Here is a 21736-nt window from a genome sequence, read left to right as displayed (position 1 = left end):
CAGGAGTTCCAGATCAGCATGGGCAACATAGTGAAACCTCATTTTTACAAAAAAAAAAAAAAAAGAAAGAAAGAAAAAAAGAAAAAAAAAAAAGCCAGGCATGGTAGTGCACACCTGTGGTCCCAGCTACTCAGAGGATAAGGCAAGAGGATGGTTTGAGCCCAGGAGTTCGAGCCTGCAGTGAGCCATGATCACACCACCACTGCAGTATGGGCAATAGACTAAGACCCTGTTTCTAAGTAATAGTAATAATAATAACAACACCTTTCAGGGTTGTTGTTGAGCATTAAATGAGGTGCTTAGCACAGTGCGTGGCACATAGTGAGGGTGAAATAAATGTTCATGACAATTTTCATTGTTAGAATTAATAGTGATTAGTTGCAGGACATGAAGTAGCCGATGCTTGAACTGTCTCCAGAAGACCAAAAGGAACTGATGGCCTAGGAAAGGAATAGCACAGCCTCTTAGAAGAATGGTGTAGGAGCAGAAGCCAAGGCCAGAGGGGAAGCAAAGGATGGGACACTGACTAGAGAACCACTGCGTGGCCTCCAGCACCACAGAGAAGGCCTTGATGGGGCCTCAAGGTGACAGAATCTTAGATCTCCACCCACTGTCCTCTGCAGCTTCCCACTGGTGGAACATATGTTCAGGATCTTGCATCACAGGAGAGAAATTTCCAATTCCCCACCCATTTTACAGATGGGGAAACTGAGACCCAGAGAACAGGACTCACTCGTCCAAAAACACACAATGATTTCATGACAATGCCAGGACCCAAACCCTGCGTCCCCTGAGTTTTGAAGGAAATGATTGTTCACTTTGTTTTTGGAGATTTCAAGTCTTCAAATCACTCAGTTATCCTAAGAACAGTTTTTCTTTTATTTTTGTTATATTTCTAAGCCTTATCTGACATCTAACTCAACACAATCCACTTGACCCTCTAGCCCTGAGAACAGCTTTAAGGAAGAATGTTGTTCCCCTCCCTGTGTCCATGTGTTCTCATGGGGGGAGGAGCATTAGGGAGAAGAGCTAATGCATGCTGGCCTTAATACCTAGGTGATGGGTTGACAGGTGCAGCAAACCACCATGGCACCTGTTTACCTATGCAGCAAACCTGCACATTCTGCACGTGTACCCCAGAAATTTAAAAATATATATTTTTTAAATAAAGAATGGATTGCTCATCTCAGAGACTGCAGCCAGCTCCACTCCAACTGACAGCCCCTGCTCCAGCCACATCACTTACCTTCCACTTACCTTACCATCACATCACTTGCAGCTGCTCTTTCCTACCTCAGAGCCTTTGCTGGAGCTGTCCTCCCTCCCAGAAAGCCCGTCTTCAGGAATCTCTCTGCAAAGCCATGTCCCCTCCCTCCAGATGTAGCCTCAGCACCTCCTCTGTCCCCTCCACCTTCCAGAGGTGGCCCTGATGGATCTTGGCCCTGATGACACCAGCTTGTAGCCTCTCAGAAATTAAACAAAGGAACCTCTTTCTGTACTGCATTCATTTGCTCTTGTTGACAAGGCAATTTTTAAAGTGTCTCTCAGTCTATTCTCATTTATTCATTTATTTACCCAACAAATGTTTATTGGACACCAAGTAGGAGCCAGACTGTGTCACACACACTGCTTGCCCTCACGCCTGTCACCTCCCTCCTCTGTGGAGGGCAGCCACTGAGAAGGGAATGATGTAGGAATCTCACTGCAGCTGCACTGGGTCCAGGAGCTCCGCCTTTGTCTCAGGATGTCTTCCTAACCGACAATCTTGTAAGGTAAGAAAGGGTCTCTCCCATCATCACAGATGCTACCCAGAGATGAGGACTGGTTTCAGAACCATCTTGAGTTCCCTACTGGGTGGCAGCAGGGCTCAGTGGACAGCACGTGGGCTCTGGAGTCAGACAGACCGGCTTCAAATCCCAGCTCTGCCACCTCCAAGCTGAGGAACTTGGACAAGGTCACTTCCCAATTAGGCCTCAGTTTCTCCTTTGTGAAATAGCACTGGGGCCTCCCAACTCATCAGTTTACTTTCGGCTGGGGGTAGCAGCCGAGGGGAGGCTCCAGCCTACAAGCACGTGGGGGAGTGAGGACACTTTGCAAAGCGCAGGGTCCTGAAGCTGACTTTTCAGTCCTATTTATTTAAAGATAGAGTCTCACTCCGTTGCCCAAGCTGGAGTGCAGTGGCATGATCTCGGCTCACTGCAACCTCCGCCTCCCAGGTTCAAGCAATCCTCCTGCCTCAGCCTCCTGAGTAGCTGGGATTGTAGGTGCATGCCACCATGCCTGGCTAATTTTCATATTTTTAGTAGAGACAGGGTTTCACCGTATTTGTCAGGCTGGTCTTGAACTCCTGACCTCAGGTGATCCACCCGCCTCGGCCTCCCAAAGTGCTGGGATTACAGACATGAGCCACCATGCCCAGCCTTCAGTCCCCTTTATGCTGACTGGGGGGTAAGTCACCCCTGTTGTCCCACCTTTGATGTGAGAAAGTTGGACTAGGGCTTTCCAAGGCCTCTCTCAGCTCTAAGAAGCTCTGATTACTGGAAAAGCAAGCCAGCTGCCCAGAAACAGTGGAGGCCCAGGCTCTGCCTTGAAACACTTGCGCTTCACCTTTTCTCTGGGCTCTCACGAAGTGGCTGTGTTAGTCTATTTTGTGTTGCTGCAAAGGAATACCTGAGGCTGAGTAATTCATAACAAAAGGAGGTACATTTGATTCACAGTTCTGCAGGGTGTACAAGCATGGCACCAGCATCTGCTCAGCTTCTGGTGAGGTCTCAGGAAGCTTCCAATCATGGCAGAAGGTGAAGTGGGTGCAGGCATGTCACATGGCGAGAGACAGAGCAAAAAGAGAGAGGTAGGAGTTGCCAGGCTCTTTTTACACAATCAGATCTCTAGTGAACGAATAGAAAAATAACTCACCCATTATCATGAGGACAACACCAAGCCATTCAAGAGATATCCATCCCCATGATTCAAACACCTCCCACTAGGCCCCCCTCCAACAGTGGAGGTCACATTTCAACACGCAATTTGGAGGGGACAGGACATCCAAGTATATCAGTGATGGAAACGGAAACACAGCACCTCCAAAGGCAGAGAATAAAATATGCAGGCTTCACCCATTGCCAACTAGACAGATGTGACTAAAACCATGTGATAAACAGCCCCACCTCCTTCCAGCATAGTGCCCAGAGCCAGAGTGCAGAGCTGGGACACGATCTTGCATGATGGAACCTGGGAAATCAGAGCTTGGAACTCAGACCACAGAAAAGAACTGTGCTCCTGCCGTGTGGAGGGACAAAATAATGGGGTTACACCTGGGGGACATAGAAAATGAAACACACAGCTTAAGCTCCTCTCTCTCCAAACATTCGCTCTGTCACTTCCTCCCAGTTCTTGGTGACTGCTGATGAGGGGAGCGACCGAGCTGGCATTAACTGGAATGTTCCAATCAAAGGAAGTCCTTCCCGGATTCTTATCTCCATCTTTCTTGTCTTAAATCCTACAGTTCACTTGCTCTCCATGTTGTTCCATCCCACTGGAAATTTCTGGCCACTTTAACACCTCATTCCCTTTCTAGTGCTTAGAGCTCTGCCTGCATGTAGACCTGTGCATTGTGGTCTCCAGCTCCAGAGCCCTTATACCCAGTGGACTCTGCTTCAACTGCCTCTTCCCCACCTTGTCTCCCAGCCAAGTCCCTCAACTCAGCTCTAAGAGCCTTTCCCCGAAGCCCTAGTTCTTTCCTCTCTGTTTCCACAAAGCCCTCCATCACGGTTCATTATGATTTGCTCTGATGTTGTCCCCGCCAGCTAGACTGTGGGTTTCTGGAGGGCTGGGAGTGGGCCTGATAAGGCAGACGGGAGGGTTCCACTGCAGATCTGAGGCTGAGCCTACCAGTTGGGTGAGTTTGAGCCTCTTGGAACCTCAGTGTTCCCATCTGCAAAGTGGGAATGATCACTTCTACCCAGTGGAATGTATATTAGTCCAGAAAATGGACACTAGGTTCTGCAACCAACAAACCCTGGAATCTCAATGGTTTAACCCAATAGCAGTTTATTGTCGTAATTGCTGGTGAACTGTGTGGCCCTGGTCCATCTGGGACATATGGCCTCCAAGATCACTATGGCAGGGAGAGAGAGGAGGAGGCAACACACTGGTTCTTTACTTCCTGGATTCAGAAGCCACTGGTCACTTCTGCTTGCTCTTCCTAGGCCATAATTTAACCAATTCCACCCTTGCAATTTCAGGGGAGACTGGAGAATATAGTTTTACTGGGTGCCCAAGAAAAGGAAACTGAACCAGGGTTTAGTGAACACATAGCCTGTCTCCACCACAGATTTGTTATAAAGATGAAATGACAAGGAATGTGACGCTCCTAGCTGGGTGCCCCTCACATAGTAAATGCTCGAGAAAGCTGCTAATTCCCCATTTGTTTCTTCATCCCCAGGCCCAGGCTCTAAGGAATCTGACTCCTAACAGAGGCCGTGTGAATGCTGGGTGCTGCCCTCCAGTCCCAGGCCCAGGTGTACCTGGCTGTCTCACCCTGCAGCCTCCCCTCCCTCCTCCAGCTCTCTCCAGCCCTGGCTGGGGCAGCTCTCACCCTCCTTTTGCACCTGGGTGGCTGTCTCTTTTCAGAGCATTGATTTGTAATTGGCCAGCACAGCTCTAATGGGCCCGCAAGGCCCCTGGCTGCACTGTGTTAGCTCCATTTAGAGGCTCAGGGCTGTGGAACACAAACCTCCCCTGCCTCTCTGGAGCCAGCACCAGCTCTGGAGTCTCTGGGAGAGGCAAGAGTCAGATCAGTTCTGAGGGCTGCCTGCCGGGGCTCCTTACCCAGCAATGCCCACCCTCACCCCCTCCCACAGCCTCTTTCTGCTGGCTTGGGCAGAGAGCTGGGAGCCGCAGCCACACTCAGCCAGGCTCTCAGCCCATCTGGGGCCCCCCTCCCCACTGAGGGTAGACAGTAGAGGGTCTCTGCTTCTCTTCCTGTTGGGGGTCTCTTGAAAAGAGCACAGGACACAGGGGCCTAAAGGACAGTGTGGTCCTCAATGCACCTTAACTCATTCCATCATCACTACAGGTTATATCAAAGTAGGTCTTATTGGCCCCATTTTACAGATAAAGAAATTGAGGCTTGCAGATTGCAAAGCAATATTTTCTAAACATATTTAGCCAGACAACCCACCCACTTTTTTTTGCATGGAGTAAACCCAAAGCACCCACTTCAAAGCATGCCAATCATGGCGACCTATTCCTCACCCACAGCTGATCCAACACATGCTTCCCGGGAGCCCAGTGTGTGCCCTCCTTTAGCTCAGGGGTTCTGAACCGGCACTTCAAAGGCCTGGGACCTTCCAGCATTTGCATGTGAAACATTATCTGAATGTGCATCTTTCCAGCAAGGGTCCATAACTTCCAGTAGATCCTCAGAGGCTCCTGGGACCTGGCATAAGTGAAGAGCCCTTGCCTTGGCTTGAGTCCCTGTAGACAAGGCCCAGTTTTGATCTGGGGTTTTGCAAAAGCAACCTGAATGGCAGAGATTCAGGGAAGAGCTCCATGACAGTGGGAGAAATGGCCCGTGTTACAGCAGGGACGAGGGGACAGTAAACGGATGAGCTTGGCTGGAGCAGAACGGGTGTTTGGGAACAGTGACAAATGAGGCTGGGGCATCGAGGGGACCTCGGAGAATAGGCCAAGGCATTTAGATTTGATTGGAGAGACCCTGGAGAGCCACTGGCCATCCTGGAGCCAGCAAGTGGCAGCTCGGGAATCAGGTTTGCAGTAAAGGCCGGCAGGAGTGTAGAGGGGTAATGTGCTATGTGGACGGGGCTCCATGGGCAACTGGATCTAGGGAGATTCCTGCTGCTTTAGGGGCAAAAGCAGGGCTGGTGACTGTCAGGAGTATTGCAAAGGAGGAGAGAGCAGTGATGCCCTGTGGAGACAGCACGGCTGGGAGCAAGGTCCTTGGATCTGAAGGCTCCTGGTTTGAATCTCAGGTCAGCTGTTTCCTAACTGTGCAACTTTGGGCAGTAACTTATCCTGTCCTCTGTGCCTGGGTTTCTTCCTTATAAAACAAGGATAACTGTGCCTGCTTGGTGGTTGTGAACGTTCACTTAAATGAGAGAAAATGCATCTGAAGAAGCCCTTAGCTAGCAGCAAGGCACACTCATCAGCACTCGACAACGGTGGGGTCTGTTATGACCCCTCAATCCATCCTGTAAACACTTACCGAATCCCTGCTAGGCAGCAGGTGCCCTCCTGGACATCCTAGCATGTTTGCTGACTATAACTCAATGAGATGGATGGCATCATGCCTACTTGACAGATAAGGAAACTGAGGCACAGAGAAGTTTTTTTCATAATCAGTAGTGACATCTGTTAGGGTTGATCCAGAAGCTCAAATGTTAAGAGGTCAGTGACAAAAGTGTGACCTCTCTCTGACCCAGAGTGAGAGAAAACGTGCTCTTGGTGATGTTCAAGGTCATACAATTGATTGATTCTTGGGATTGTGGGTGAATGGGGTGCTGATCCAGGCACTGACAGCATCTCACAAACTGTAACATTCCCAAGAATCACCGGGGATGGGATGCATGTGAAGGTTCTGACCTTTTGAGGCTGGGGTGGGGCTCAAGACCCTGCATGCTAACCAGCTCCGAGTGATGCTTCTTTTTCCTTTTTCTTTTCTTTTTTTTTTTTTTTTTTTAGACAAAGTCTCTCTGTGTCACCCAGGCTGGAATGCAATGGCACAATCTCAGCTCACTGCAACCTCCGCTTCCTGGGTTCAAGCGAGTCTCCTGCCACAGCCTCCTGAGCAGCTGGGATTACAGGCATAGGCCACTGTGTCCAGCTAATTTTTGTATTAGTAGAGATGAGGTTTCAGTATGTTGGTCAGGTTGGTCTCGAACTCCTGACCTCAAGTGATCTGCCCACCTCAGCCTGCCAAAGTTCTGGGATTACAGGCGTGAGCCACCATGCCTGGCCAGTGATGCTTTTTTGAGTAGCAAGGATTTCCAAAGAATGGATTTGGGGTCCAAAGACTTGACCTTGGACAAGAGACTGAGCCTCAATTTCCTCATCTGTAGAATGGGTACATCTTATCAATCTTGCAGGGCTGCTGTGAAGAGTAAAGGAGATGATGTCTGCAGCCTTAGCTCTTATTAGTAAATACAGGACAGCATTTACTGTTAGTAAATATCAGTAAATAGTAATTAGTGAATTAGTAAATACTAACTAGTAAATAGTAATCAGTAAATAGTAAATTAGTAATCAGTAAATTAGTAAATAGTAATTAGTAAATAGTATTAGTAATTAGTAAATACTGGCCAGTATTTACTAACAGTAAATTAGCATTGCTAATTACTAGTACTAATTTACTATTACTAATTACTAAATAACAAGTTTATTATTAGTAAATACTGGCCAGTATTTATTAGTTACTAATACTATTAGTATTAGTGAATACTAATATTGGGGTATTGCAAAGGAGGAGAGAGAAGAATAATATTAAAACAATTTAGTAATACTAATTCACTATTAGTAAATACTGGCCCACATTTACTAATATCAGTAATTAGTAATGTATTATTATTCATATTTACTGTTACTATTACTATTGGCTCTGAGCCCTCTGTGAAAGTCTGTCTCTGTATGCAGGGAGACAGAAGGTCATTCCCACATATTCAAACCTCAGGATGCTCCTTTAGTTCTGCAACTCCTTCCACCCCAGGAGAAAAAAAATCAGGATGCATTCTGCCATCTCAAACAGCACCCACGAATCGTTTCACATTCAATTTCCCCATCAAATTCACAGGCACGAAGCTCATGCTATTATTCCATTTCCTAATGATCTGTGTGGTGGCAATTGTAAGTAGGACATTTCTTCATGCCCTTGGCACTCCCAAATCTTTGAAACTCCCTTTCTAGGCCAGATCCCCTTCCTGGCAGCTGCGGTATGCCTCTCCCCCTCCAAAATCCTGACACCACCTGCCCCCGGTTTCTGCTTATCCAGAACATAAAGGAGCAGCAGTAACGTGTCTCTCTGGGGAACAACACTGGTTCTCCCTTGTGTTCCATGGAGGTGAACTTTGGCAGCAGGCAGCAGGGCAAGCTGAATGGAAGTGGGTTCCAAGGTCAAAGAGAAAACTGTGTGAGCACCCCCTGCATGCCATTTACAGGCTGCGAGACCTTGGGTGAGGAGGTCACCTTGCCTCCAGGAAGCCTCAGTGTCCTCATCTGTAAGATGGGGATGATAGCCACACAGGGTGGCAGAATCAAAGTGTCTGGTCAAGTTCTGTGCCCTTAATAACCATGACAGCTATTTGTTGAGGTTGTGTGAATGGACGGTATGATGAGATGCCCTGGAATGAGCTGCTATCTGGTCTCAGCAGGCGGCATTCCTCATAGACGGTCCACTGCTATACTGGTTTGGCCTCACCTTTGCAGCCTCAGAATACCAACTGAGTTAACATCATCAGAGTAACTACTCCTGCACCAGCATCTCCCTAGACAGAACAAAACAGGGGCCTGGGGGAGGCAGAGGCGGAGAGCTATTCAATACATTCACCACCATGTAATGCGTGGGACTGACCTAACTGAATAAGGCGGGGTTTGGAAGACCCTTGCAATGCCAAGCATTGGCTTCTAGTTCATAAGTAGTAGGGAGGTCTGAAGGGGTCCTGGGGGAGTGCCAGCCAGGCTGCTGGGGTTGGGGCAGTGCCTATTTACCAACCGGAATGGAAACTTTTCAGCATTTTAACAACCAGTACGGATGGTGCGCCACACACCAGCTGGGGCTGCAGCACTGGGATGTGAGGTTTAACGAGCCAACAAATCCCAAGACACGTCCAGGAGAGTTTATCAAGAGAGGTCCCTGTGTGAGTGCAAAAGACTACACCTAATCCCAGCACTTTGGGAGGCAAAGAAGGGTGGATCGCCTGAGGTCAGGAGTTCAAGACCAGCCTGGCCAACATGATGAAATCCCATCTCTACTAACAACACAAAAATTAGCTGAGTGTGGTGGTGCCTGCCTGTAATCCCAGCTACTCGGGAGGCTGAGGCAGGAGAATCGTTTGAACCTAGGAGGCGGAGGTTGCAGTGAGCCCCGATCATGCAACTACACTCTAACCTGGGCAACAGAGTGAGACTCTGTCTCACAAAAAAAAAAAAAAAAAAAAGGCTACACCACATACTTACTGAGTGAGCACCTTTTGGATGAGTAGGAATTCATCTTTGACCTCCTCCTCCACCCCCCAGACCCAGGCAGGTGCCCTGTATTCTAGTCACAGCTAGACTGGACTCTCTCTGTCTCTCTCTGTCTCTCTCTCTCTCGGCCTCAGTCTCCCCATTGGTCAAACCAGAATCCAGTTATCTCTGACCCTCCTGGACTCAAAAGGTGAGATGTGTGGGTGTGCACGTGGGTGTGGCTATGTACTCGTGCGTGTGTACATGTGCACATGGGTGCATGTGTGTATATGTGTGTAAAAGGCCACACACCTCCCTCTCTGATGTCTCCACCCCTCAGAACCCACCTCTCCTCTCCCCAGGTGCTCACACCCATGTCCTCTCAGCCTCTTGCCCTCCACTCAAGGCCTCACCTGACACACCTACCTGGAGTCTGACCTCACCTTGGAAAACACAGCCCCTTAGAACAAGCTGACTGGCGAGGGGACTGGCACGATGGAACACAAAGCTAATCACACAGAGATGGGCCTGTTTATTTGCATGGCACGCATTTGTCTCTGACTGTTTTATCCACCCCCTGAGCCAACCGAAGAGTTCTCAATTTATCCTGCCCGCACGGAGAGACCAGATTGGCGGCAGGCACGCACATTCACAGAAGCCCAATATAGACTTCCAATTATCTTTTAATTTCACTCCTGTCTTTATTTGTTCATTTCACTTTTTCCAAACAGGGACTTAAAAAAAAAAAAAAGCTGTAATTTATGGAGTTTGAAGTCAACTAGCAGGAGCTAATTTATGGAGTTTGAAGTCGACTAGCAGGAGCGTCGTGTTCACCTGCCGGATGGAATGAGACCTCAGGGTAGAGATGAAAGCTCACTTCCCAGCTGCCCTGCAAGGAAGATGTCTGCCTGTCAGGGGCCACAAAGTCCCTGTTCTTGTCTGTTCTTCTGTCTGTATTAACTATATTTTCATCTCTTTTTTTTGAGACAAGGTCTTGCTCTGCTGCCCAGGCTAAAGTGCAATGGTTCAATCAAGGCTCACTGCAGCCTTGACCTCCTGGGCTCAAGCAATCCTCCCGCCTCAACCTCCCGAGTAGCTGGGACTACAGGCATATGCCACTGTGCTTGGCTAATTTTTTAATTTTTTTATAGAGATGGGGTCTCACTCTGTTGCTCAAGCTGGGCTGGAACTCCTGGGCTCAAGTAATCCTCCCACCTCAGCTTCCCAAAGTACTCGGATTACAAGCATGAGCCACCACGCCCAGCCTATTTTCCTATTTTCTATATCCTTGATGTTTCACATCTGGGGCCTCTCTGACCAGGAGACACTGCCCCTCCCAGGGTGAGCTAGTTCCTAGAAATAGCAAGTGGCTTACCCGGGAGTGTATCTCTCACATGCAAACCAACCAATCCAGAGCCCATACCCTCCAACCACCTCCTTCATCAGATTCCCAAGGCCTCTCATACTCTGGGCCAGTATTCCCCACATCTAATCGCCCCAGGCCCAGGTACCAGACGACTAAAGACAGCCATCCCTGAGCCTGCTGAAAGTATTCCAACTCGCCAATCTGAATCCTGCTTACCCAGCCTCTCTCACTCCTTCCTGCAGAAACCATCATAAAGCGTCTCTCACCCACGCTTCTGCCTCACTCCTTCTGCCTCCTGATTGACCCAGCGCTTCCCCACGTGGTCCTGCCTGGTGCAGTGTAGCCCCTTCTCTTGGGACCCGTGAGTAAAAAACCACCTTTCAATGGCAGTCGCCTCCTGATCTGTGGGCCTCGCCAGACCTGAATAATAGTAATGAAACCTACATTTTCACACACTGTCAGGTGGCTGTGTTCACCGAGAACTGGAATACAGGGCAGACAGCAGGAAGCCTCATTTAATGAAGACATCTTCTATGCTCAGCTGTTTCACAGGCATTACTTCTGCCCTCAGACAAGAGAAGGTCGCAGAAAGTGCCAAGCCAGGACTCAAATCGGGGGCATCTGGCCCCGCCCCTCGCCCTGCACCCAGCCCCAAGCTCCAATCTAGAGGTCTCCAGGCTTTGTTGTTCTCACGTTCCCCCGTGCTATTTCTGCCATTCCCAACACATCAAATACCATCTCCACACCCTCTCGTCCTAGCCTGGTGTAGGGACTCCTGTTCCGAACTCCCATGGAAGCCCTCTCGAACCAGCATCCGCACCTCCCACCATCTCCCTGCCTGGTGTCTCCTAGACCACAGCCTCCATGGGCACAGGAGCCATGGCGGTCTCCTTAACCTATGTCATGACATCCCAACACATGGCCTGGTAGGTGGTAAGCATCTTGTAAATATTTTTTGAATCAATCAATCAATCAGTCTATGCCTCTTCCTCTCTTTATCAATACCCAATTCCAAACACTTCTTTCTGGAATGCTTTTTTCTGACCCCTATTCTGATAAAGCACCTCATTCATCTCTCCTTTGTGATGCATGGCAGCTTGATCATACCTCAGGCTTATGTCCCGTCTTCTGGACCAGGGACACAATAAGTTCCCCCTGGGGCTTGGACTGTCTTCTGCTCCCAGTGATCCTTGCACCTCCCCACACCCCAAGGCTGGTTCGGGCACATCCAGTGCCCAGGAGCTTTTCAAATGGAAATGTTGATTGTTTGACTTGAAGGGTTTAAGCTGGAGCCACAGAGAGAGGCTCTGGGACACGATGGAGCCTTTATCAGGTGGGAAGCAGCAGTCAGAGGGGCTGAGACCCTTCTAACTTGGTGGCATCTGAGAGGACAATGTGAGGTCACATCTCACCAAGGGGGCATTTCATATGTCTCCCCTTCTCCAAGGGTAAAGACATATGACATATGACCATATGACAGCCGCCAGTGGTACAGGCTGAGGACACCTACTTCCTAAGAGGTCACACCTGCTGGATGAAGTCAGGTCTATAAAACTCTGGACTCTGCAAACAAGGTTTTGGGTCCCCATTTACAAGCCAGTTGACATAATCTTGGAGGTCCAGTTACCCATGCTGTCAAATGGGCATAACAATCGTGTCTCTCCCCAAAGGGGCTGTGAGCATGAGATGGGATGGGATGAGCTTCATACCCCTACCAATAGAATGGTAGCCTGGCCCCTCATCAGCCTCAACAAAGCATTTTTCACCCCTGGAAAAATCATTTTTATTGCCCCGAACACCTCATTCTCTAGTTTCTAGATGAAGACAATGGGCTGTGCAGCAAGAAACATTATAAATCAGGATTTGTCACTCTCAGTCCATTGGCATTGTCTCTCTTAGCCTGAATGTCCTGATCTGTAAAATGGGGACAATGATAATAACCACCTCTCCAGATTACCGGGAAAATTGAATAATTTTACTTATACAAAGCACCCAGGACTTCATTCCCATTCTGTTACTCACCTTGAGTATGTAACCAAGAGGAATTGATTACGTAACTTGAGAGGAATTGCTCACCCACCACCCAAGAATGAACAGGAATGTTCAGCAGACAAGTAGAAAAGCTAACTTATTTTTAATTCCTAGACTCACTGAAAGCTCCTGAGAAGAATGTTAAAAATGGAGGTTTCCTGGGACCCACCCAGCCCACTGAATCAGGACATCTAGAAGGTAGAGCTTAGAAATTTGCATCCCTGGCTTGGTGTGGTGGCTCACATCTGTAATCCAAGCACTTTGGGACGCCAAGGCGGGTGGATCACCTGAGGTCAGGAGTTTGAAACCAGCCTAACTAATATGGTGAAACCCCATCACTGCTGAAAATACAAAAATTAGCCAGGCATGGTGGTGTGCACCTGTAGTCCCAGCTACTCGGGAGGCTGAGACAGGAAGATTGCTTGAACCCGGGAAGTGGAGGTTGCAGCGAGCCAAGATCATGCCACTGCACTCTAGCCTGGGCAACAGAGTGAGACTTCATCTCAAAAAAACAAAACAAAACAAACAAACAAAAAAACCCAGCCTAGTCAACATGGTGAAACCCTGTCTCTACTAAAAATATAAAAATTAGCTGGGCGTGGTGGTGCATGCCTGTAATCCCACCTACTTGGGAGGCTAAGGCAGGAGAATCGTTTAAACCCTGGAGGCAGAGGTTGCAGTGAGCCAAGATTGTGCCATTGCACTCCAGCCTGGGTGACACTCTGTCTCAAAAAAGAAAGAGAAAAAGAAAGAAAGGGAGAAAGAGAGAGAGAGAGAGTTAAGAAGGAGGGAAGGAAGGAAGGGAGGGAGGGAGGGAAGGGAAGGGAGAGAGGGAAGGGAAGGGAGGGAGGGAGGAGGGAGGAAGGAAGGAAGGAAGGAAGGAAAGAAGGCAGGCAGGCAGGCAGGCAAGCTGCATCTCTAACAAGCACCCCTTGTGATCCTTGTGCACATTGCATTGATAGGCACTCTTTTGACCAGGATGGAAAGAAAGGGAATTCAGGAGACCCCTCTTGACAGCCACCAGTGGGACAGGCTGAAGACACCTGACTTTCTAAGAGGTCACACCTGCTGGATGAAGTCAGGTCTGTAAAACTCTGGACTCTGCAAACAAGGTTTTGAGTCCCCATTTACAAGCCAGTTGACATAATCTTGGAGGTCCAGTTACCGCTGCTGTCAAATGGGGATAACAACCGTGTCTCTCCCCAAAGGGGCTGTGAGCATGAGATGAGATGAGATGAGCTTCACCCCGAGTGTCCACCCCAATCCACTCAGTATAAAGACAATCCCTGCTGGCTATTGTCCCAAATCGTGCAGGGCCCCACATAGGCTTAGGGTCCATAGCTGAGCCAGCTACAGCCTCTGTCCTCGAGGACTTAGAATGCAGCAGGAGACCAGATCTTGCACACAATGCACTTTATGATGCAGCAGCTGCGGCCAAGGCTAAAAGAGAAGCATCAGAGAACACGAGACCCAAAGGAAGAACAGGTGATCTTGGACGGATGAAGGCACCAGGGAAGAAGGCCCAGACACAGCCTTTCACCCAACTCTGATGGGCCAGAGGGATGTCCATCAGCCTTGCCTGCCAAGAAGTCACCCTGAGCCCGGTTTGCTAGGCAGTGATCAGGAGATGAATCTGGAAGAGTAAACCAAAGCTGGTACACAGACGGTTGTGAACGTCGGCATAGGGAGTCAGGATTGTCTCCTAGAGTCAAAGCCTTCAGAGCCAAATTCCTCCCATGTGTGTGCTTCCTGCGGCCCACAGAGTGTTTTTCAGTTTCATTTTTGAATCAGATGCCAACATTTTAAAATTGAGAGTGATTATGTCACTACCAGGATTCTAAGCTTTTTGCGACAGTGGGAGGATGAGGCAATGCTGGGCCACCTGGCCTGATACCATCGGCTGGGGTGGGGCGGACAGGCGTCCTCACTTGTTCACTTTACCTGCCCAGCCCCCATATGCAGCAAGAGTTTGAGACCCCTGCACAGGACTTTGGGGACTCTTTGAGGACCTTGGTCAGGAGAAGGGTACAATCAGTTCTGTGCTTTGGAAGGTCCTCTGATGACAATTGATACTAGCGATGATGGTGCTGATGATAAGAAAGAGGAAAAGGAGGAAGAAGCAGAGAATAGTTCATATTTAGTAAGCTTTCATGATGGGGGCTCTGCCCCAGTGTTTACTCCTAGTAGCCCATTTAGTTCTCACCACGACCTGATGAGGTGCGTATGCTGTCATCCTCCTTTTTCAGATGAAGCACAGAGCGGTGAGGTCTCTTGCCTAAGGTCATATAGTTGGTAAGTAGCAGAGCCAGGTAGTCTGGGTCCAGCACCCACAGCACTGGTGATGGGGGAGGGGAAATGGTGAGGGGGGTCTGGGAGATGTGAGTCTTCCCTCAGTCTTTCACCATAGGAGATTGTCTGGTTTTAAAAGAGATGTGTCCACATCTAACCCCGATCTGAGCACTAATGCAATGTCTTTCTCCACTGTTCTCAGAAAGGCTGGTTTCTCTTAATAAACTTGTCAGGCAGGGAAGGAGGGCAGAGGCACTCGAGGGCTGGGTCAGGTGGCTTGGCTGTATGCCCTGGCTCCAGACTCCACTGCCATGTTCCTGTTCCCTGCTTGGCCAGCATAAAGCTGACCCCACTGCGAGGACCAGCAGACCTCACAAGAATGACCCCATCCACGCCTAATGGGGCTCCACCTGCCCATGACTCACCACACCCAAGCCTCTGAGCCCAGTGGATTTGCAAAAGAGAAAATAAAGCACACACATAAAGAATAACCAACCCCATGCGTTTCCTGGCATCGGGTGACTGTTTGGTTAAGAGCTTCCTCCTTCTTTGTATGCCCACTGGATACTCCTAACATCCTCTAGCTGCTGACCACAGAGCTGGCTCAGGTGGCCCACCACAAGCTCAGCTCCTGGGCGGGCCCCCCACCCCAGCCACCAGGGAAGCATCGAAGGAGGCCAGCCACTGGGATCTGCCAGCTCTGGGCCCCAGCGGCCACCCTCTGCAGCTCAAAGTCACCTTTGCTCCTCTCCTCTCCTCGGCTGGCCAGCCAGAACCAGCCCAGAACTCCCTCCCCTCCGCTCAGCAGGACCCAGGAACTGGTCCCTACTGGGCAATTATTAATCAGATTCTTGACATTCCTCAGCCCCAGGTTGGCTGGAGAAGCATGTTCCCCAGAGGAGCAGAGGCCCGGGACTGGCATTTGGATATGCAGCTGACCGGCAAGGTGGTGCTGTCAGCCGCTGCCCTGCTCCTGGTGACTGTGGCCTACCGGCTGTACAAGTCGAGGCCTGCCCCAGCCCAGCGGTGGGGTGGGAATGCCCAGGCAGAAGCCAAGGAGGAAGCACAGGGCTCAGGGCAGCCTGCTGTACAGGAGGCTTCTCCTGGGGTGCTGCTGACGGGGCCAAGACGCCGGAGGAGCAGCAAGGGGGCTGAAGCACCACAGGGCTGCAGCTGTGAGAATCCAAGAGGCCCCTATGTCCTGGTCACGGGGGCCACTTCCACAGACAGGAAGTCCCAGAGAAAAGGCTCAGGTGAGGAGCGGGGCGGGCAGAGCTCGGACTCTGAGCAGGTGCCTCCTTGCTGCCGCGGCCAGGAAACCAGAACAGCTGTTAGCGGTAACTCTGACCCTCCCCATCTCCCCCGCTTGGGCAGCGAACCGAACAGCTCCCCAGCTGGACTCATTGCAGCAGCCGACGGCAGCTGTGCCAGTGGTGAGCTTTCTCCACCGCAGGACAGCAAACCCCCTGAGCATCCAGGGCTGGGGCAACTAGAACCTCCCCACTGTCACCACCCGGCTCCCTTGCAAGGCAGCAGTGACATGAACCAGAGCTGGGTCTTCACCCGTGTGATAGGGGTCAACAGAGAAGAGGCTGGGGCTCTCGAGGCTGCCTCCGATGTTGGCCTGACCCTGCATCAGCAGGAGGGAGCCCCCAACGCCTCCTATACCTTCTCATCCATAGCCCGCGTCCGAATGGAGGAGAATTTCATACAGAAGGTGGAGGGGGTTGAGCCCAGGCTCAAGGGCAAGGTGTACGACTACTACGTGGAATCTACCTCTCAGGCCATCTTCCAGGGCAGGCTGGCTCCCAGGACAGCAGCCCTGACTGAGGTTCCATCCCCTAGGCCACCGCCAAGGTCCCTGGGAACAGGGGCAGCCTCGGGAGGCCAAGCCGGTGACACAAAGGGTGCAGCCGAAAGAGCCGCCTCCCCGCAGCCAGGGCCGTCGCCCTCCACCCGAGGCTTCAGCCGGAAGGAGAGCCTTCTGCAGATAGCGGAGAACCCAGAGCTGCAGCTGCAGCCAGATGGCTTCTGGCTCCCCGCTCCACCCTGCCCAGACCCGGGCGCCCTGCCTGGCTCAGGCAGAAGCAGCCAGGAGCCCCATGTGCAGCTGGTGGCCGGGACCAATTTCTTCCACATCCCGCTCACCTCTGCTTCAGCCCCACAGGTCCACCTGGATCTGGGCAATTGCTATGAGGTGCTGACCTTGGCCAAGAGGCAGAACCTGGAGGCCCTGAAGGAGGCGGCCTACAAGGTGATGAGCGAAAACTACCTCCAGGTGCTGCGCAGCCCGGACATCTACGGGTGCCTGAGCGGGGCAGAGCGCGAGCTGATCCTGCAGCGCCGGCTCCAGGGCCGCCAGTACCTGGTGGTGGCTGACGTGTCCCCCAAGGAAGACTCCGGCGGCCTCTGTTGCTATGACGATGAGCTGGATGTCTGGCGCCCGTTAGCTCGCCTGCCCCCCGAGGCCGTGTCCCGGGGCTGTGCCATCTGCAGTCTCTTCAATTATCTCTTCGTGGTGTCCGGCTGCCAGGGGCCCGGGCACCAGCCCTCCAGCCGCGTCTTCTGCTACAACCCGCTCACGGGGATCTGGAGCGAGGTGTGCCCGCTGAACCAGGCCAGGCCGCACTGCCGGCTGGTGGCCCTGGACGGGCACCTGTACGCCATCGGTGGAGAGTGTCTGAACTCGGTGGAGCGTTACGACCCCCGCCTGGACCGCTGGGACTTTGCCCCGCCGCTCCCCAATGACACGTTCGCCCTGGCGCACACGGCCACGGCGTGTGCCAAGGAGATCTTCGTCACCGGCGGCTCGCTGCGCTTCCTGCTGTTCCGCTTCTCTGCGCAGGAGCAGCGCTGGTGGGCCGGCCCCGCCGGGGGCAGCAAGGACCGCACGGCCGAGATGGTGGCGGTCAACGGCTTTCTCTATCGCTTTGACCTCAACCGCAGCCTGGGTATCGCCGTGTACCGCTGCAGCGCCAGCACCCGGCTCTGGTACGAGTGCGCCACGTACCGGACGCCTTACCCGGATGCCTTCCAGTGCGCGGTGGTGGACAACCTCATCTACTGCGTGGGACGCCGGAGCACCCTCTGCTTCCTAGCAGACTCTGTCTCACCCAGGTTTGTGCCCAAGGAGCTGCGGAGCTTCCCGGCCCCGCAGGGCACCCTCCTGCCCACCGTTCTGACCTTGCCCACCCCCGATTTGCCTCAGACCAGGGTCTAGCAGTCCCTTAACTGAGCTCCTCATGCAAAGCTGGGGGCCACAGGCTCCACTGCCAGCCATCCCTCTGTGGGCCATTTCTAGGCAATCAGGCAGCCCAGTAATGTGGCCATCAAGAGGTGAATTCCAGTCCTTTCTCCTCCCCTGGCTGGGGTGAGAGGGGTCTTAGATGAGTCTTACCCTTCATGGGCTACAGAGGCCCCACTGCAGAAAAGAGGACCAGGAGCTGGTGTTCCAAGGCAGAAGGCATTCATGTCTTCAGGGATGACGCCTTTGCTTCAACTCTGAATTCTTGGGGGGATACACCAGGACTCCACCAAAGCTTAGGGGGCGTAGCCTTTTTGCAATCACAATTCTAGGAGCCAGTTGACCCCAGCAGCCCCTTGCTAGTTGCTCTGGAGAGGGGTTGGCTGTCTGACCCATCAGTGCCCCTTCCTAAACATCAGCCACTGGGCCCCACCTCCACAGTTCCCAGAAGCACCGGGACACACAGGTGGGAAAGATGGAGGTCAGTGACTTGGGCATGACCAGGAAGGAGCCGGGGAGCCCCAGGGGCCCTGGCCAGAGGGAGTGGTGGTTTGAAAAGTAGAATAGCTGAAGCTGGGGCCAGCCTAGGAGACTCTTGCTTGTGAGAAAATGTACCAAAGCCCACTTTACTTTTCTCCTTATTGGAAGAAAGAGAAGCAGCCATTGTACCAAGCTATCTTCTGGTAGAGGTCTGCTAAGGATACACGGAGGTCTCAGCAAAGGGAAGAAACTATGTGATCCAAGGGCCACCCTGTTCCTCAGCCCTGCCCATGTTAACTGAGCATTTCACTTTCTCAGATCTGTAGCCATCTTCCTGTCTGGAAGCAGGGGCAGCCACCACCAGTCAGCACTTCAGGGTGACAGCATAATTTGCCCTCCTTGTGCCAGGTATGGTCACCTGGTTTGCCTCATTCACATTTTCAGCTGGATGACCAAGTGGAGGAACTAGAAGAGTCTAGTGAAGCATCCAGAGACTGGATCTCCTTTCACATTGGGTTTGATAAACTCTGAATGAAGGAGACCCCCAGCCTCAGGAAAGCACCTGTCCTTCCAGGAGGGACGGGAGAGAGCCTGACCCAGTGTATTACCACAGCCCTTGTTCTACCTCTGAGGGAGACAGTGACAGATGGGAAGGCAGTGATGCTCTTGGTCCCAGCCAGAAGCCAGGGGAGATGGGAGGTATACCAGAGCACGGCCTGACAAGGAAGAAAATAAGGATGCTTTGGACCTCAGTGTCCTTGTCTTGAAAATGGGAAGGACAATTCATGTCCCTATCTGCCCTGGGGATAAATGAGAGCCCCCAAGGGAAAGTTCTTCCCAGTTTCCCAGGTGGTCCCAGCTAGATCCTATGTCCACTGAAGCTGCTGGGGCCCAGGCTGTGGGTCTTGTTGAAAGAAGCAGGACTGGAACAAAGGATGAAAAGGAGGTTGGCATGGACATAAGAGGAGAGCTTGCACTGGACCACCGAAGGCCACCATCCCTGGTGGCTGGCACCATCCCTGGGCTCTGGCACCAGGCTCTGCCAATGGTGGCTCAGAGGCCACAGGGTGACATTGGCCACGCCCCCACCCCACTTCCCTGGCCTGGGCCTCAAAAGATGAAGCAGCTGAATTTATTCCTAAATCAGAGACCAGGAAGGGAAAGTCAGCTGGGGCCATGGCTACCTTCTTGGGAGAGTGACCCCTGAACCCAGCCAAGGCCACATTCAAGCTCAGTGTCAACACTAGGCATGAACCTCCAAGGGACCTGCGGGCTGCGGCAGAATGGCTTCAGTGACAAGACTCAAAGGAGGCACTAGCATTGTTCTGCTGGACTTGGGGAAGGACTTGCTTGGGAGGAGAACCCTACATAGGAGCTGGGGGCAGGTGGACCCAGATCCAACCTTCAACCCCTAGTGAGGGGCCAGGCAGAGGACAAGGCAACAACCAAGCTAGGTCAAGTTCTGGAAAGGTTCCAAGCCCAGGAGGAACAAGGACCACTCTGGAAAAACATTCCGAAGCCCATTGCATACCTGTGATAGAGACTAGGGGAGTGATTCCAGGGATAAGACCGACAAATGTGTTCCAGGCCCCAACCGATGGTGGGTGTGGTCTTGTTAATGAGATGGGGAGCTGAGATTTGGGCCTGGACTGGGAAGAGGAGTACACAGTCCATCTGATCCACCTCTCTTATGGTTCCATTGGCAAAATCATTCATCATTCGTCATATCTTTTCCTGGCGAGCCCTCACAATGGCTTCGTAAGTGTTTCAACACAGTGTCCCAGGCAGTCACTACCTATAGATTAGAGCTGATGTGCCGGCCTGGGGCTCTGGAGCTGGGCTTCAGGAAGAATGTGGTCAGGGCCATCAGGGTGGAACAAGGTAGCTCAAGACCTTGGAAAGACACCCTGAGGGCACGATGGTTCTTGCAGTTTAAGATGACACTTTAAAAATAAATTCTCTCCTAATGATGGCTTGAGTCCTGCCACTCAATGGGAGCATCAGCAGAACCTGTAGCATCTTATTTGGAATTGACATTCTCTATTGTAATTTTGTTCCTGTTTATTTTTAAGTTTTCTTTTTGTTTCACTGGAAAGGAAAGATGATGCTCAGTTTTAAACATTAAAAGTATACAAGTTGCTTTGTTACAATAAAACTAAATATGTACACACACCAAAAAAAAAAAATGGTCAGGATGCATTCATTCACTCCCGAAATAAACATTTACAGAATATTTGGGCTGGGCAGTGTTCTAGGTGCTGGAGATGCAGCAGATCCCTGCCTTAATGGAGCTCACATTCTAGCAAAGGAAAATGGACACTTTTAAAAAGAAATACATAGAACCTAGTACCTAGGCTGCATATACACTAAGGAGAAAGCCGAGGCAGGGACATGGGATCCTGAGTGCCGGAGGAAAGGGTTTGCTCTTTTAAATCGTGTGATCAGGCCTCCCTGATAGGATGACATTTGAACAGGGACCTGAATGGAAATCTGGGAGACGCACAGACCAGGACTGGCCCAGGGAACCAGAAGAGTGGCCTTGCAACCAGAAGCACTTTGCTGTGCCCACCAGGGAGAGCAGGGCTGCTTCCAAGGAGCGCCATCTTGGGAAGAAGGACAGGGGCCCAGCTATTCTGTTTAGCCTTTGTTGTAAGGGAAAAAAACTCAATTACACCTACATTTACAACATATAGGAGTGAGAGCCAGTGTCGTTACCAGAATGTTGCAGACCCTATACTCAGGTGTGCAGCTGAGATGACTTTATGGGGCCAGAGTCTCAGAGTTCTACTTGACTTTACTTAATAGCCTGGGGTCTGTTGGCCTCCTGCCCTTAGCCTCAGAGTGACATCTGTGTCACTTGGCTTCTTGCTTTTCCAATAGGAATCCTTTCTTCTTCAGAAAAAAAAAAAAAAAAAAAAATTAAATTTGGGTCGCTTTCCACTTTAAACCAACCATGCCCATTATAGAAAAAAATAGAGAAAGGTATAAAAAATCTCCCCAATTTTGCCACTCAACAGCACCCCCTACTGTGGTGTGTGTCCCTCTGGTCTTTTTCTTCTGTGCAAAGTTTTTGTTTGGCTTGATTTTTGCCTAGGTGTGATTACGCTAAATATACAATTCAGTTTCTTCCTTTTTTCACTTAGCATTTT

At 51.1% G+C, this 21736-nt stretch overlaps 1 protein-coding gene across 1 annotated transcript; it reads left to right on the top strand.

Annotated features, from left to right (window-relative positions):
• Positions 1–15789: 15789 nt before the first annotated feature.
• Positions 15790–20900, top strand: KLHDC7A (kelch domain containing 7A). Its single transcript, NM_001131792.1, is given in 1 exon segment — positions 15790–20900. A coding segment is annotated over 1 exon segment (2292 nt). The 5' UTR covers positions 15790–15791; the 3' UTR covers positions 18084–20900.
• Positions 20901–21736: the final 836 nt, after the last annotated feature.

Source organism: Pongo abelii, chromosome 1, assembly GCF_028885655.2.
Source record: "Pongo abelii isolate AG06213 chromosome 1, NHGRI_mPonAbe1-v2.0_pri, whole genome shotgun sequence".
In the NCBI taxonomy this organism is placed as follows: Eukaryota; Metazoa; Chordata; class Mammalia; order Primates; family Hominidae; genus Pongo; species Pongo abelii.
The sequence above is the reverse complement of the archived record's forward strand: the minus strand, read 5'-3'. Positions and strand labels throughout refer to the sequence as shown.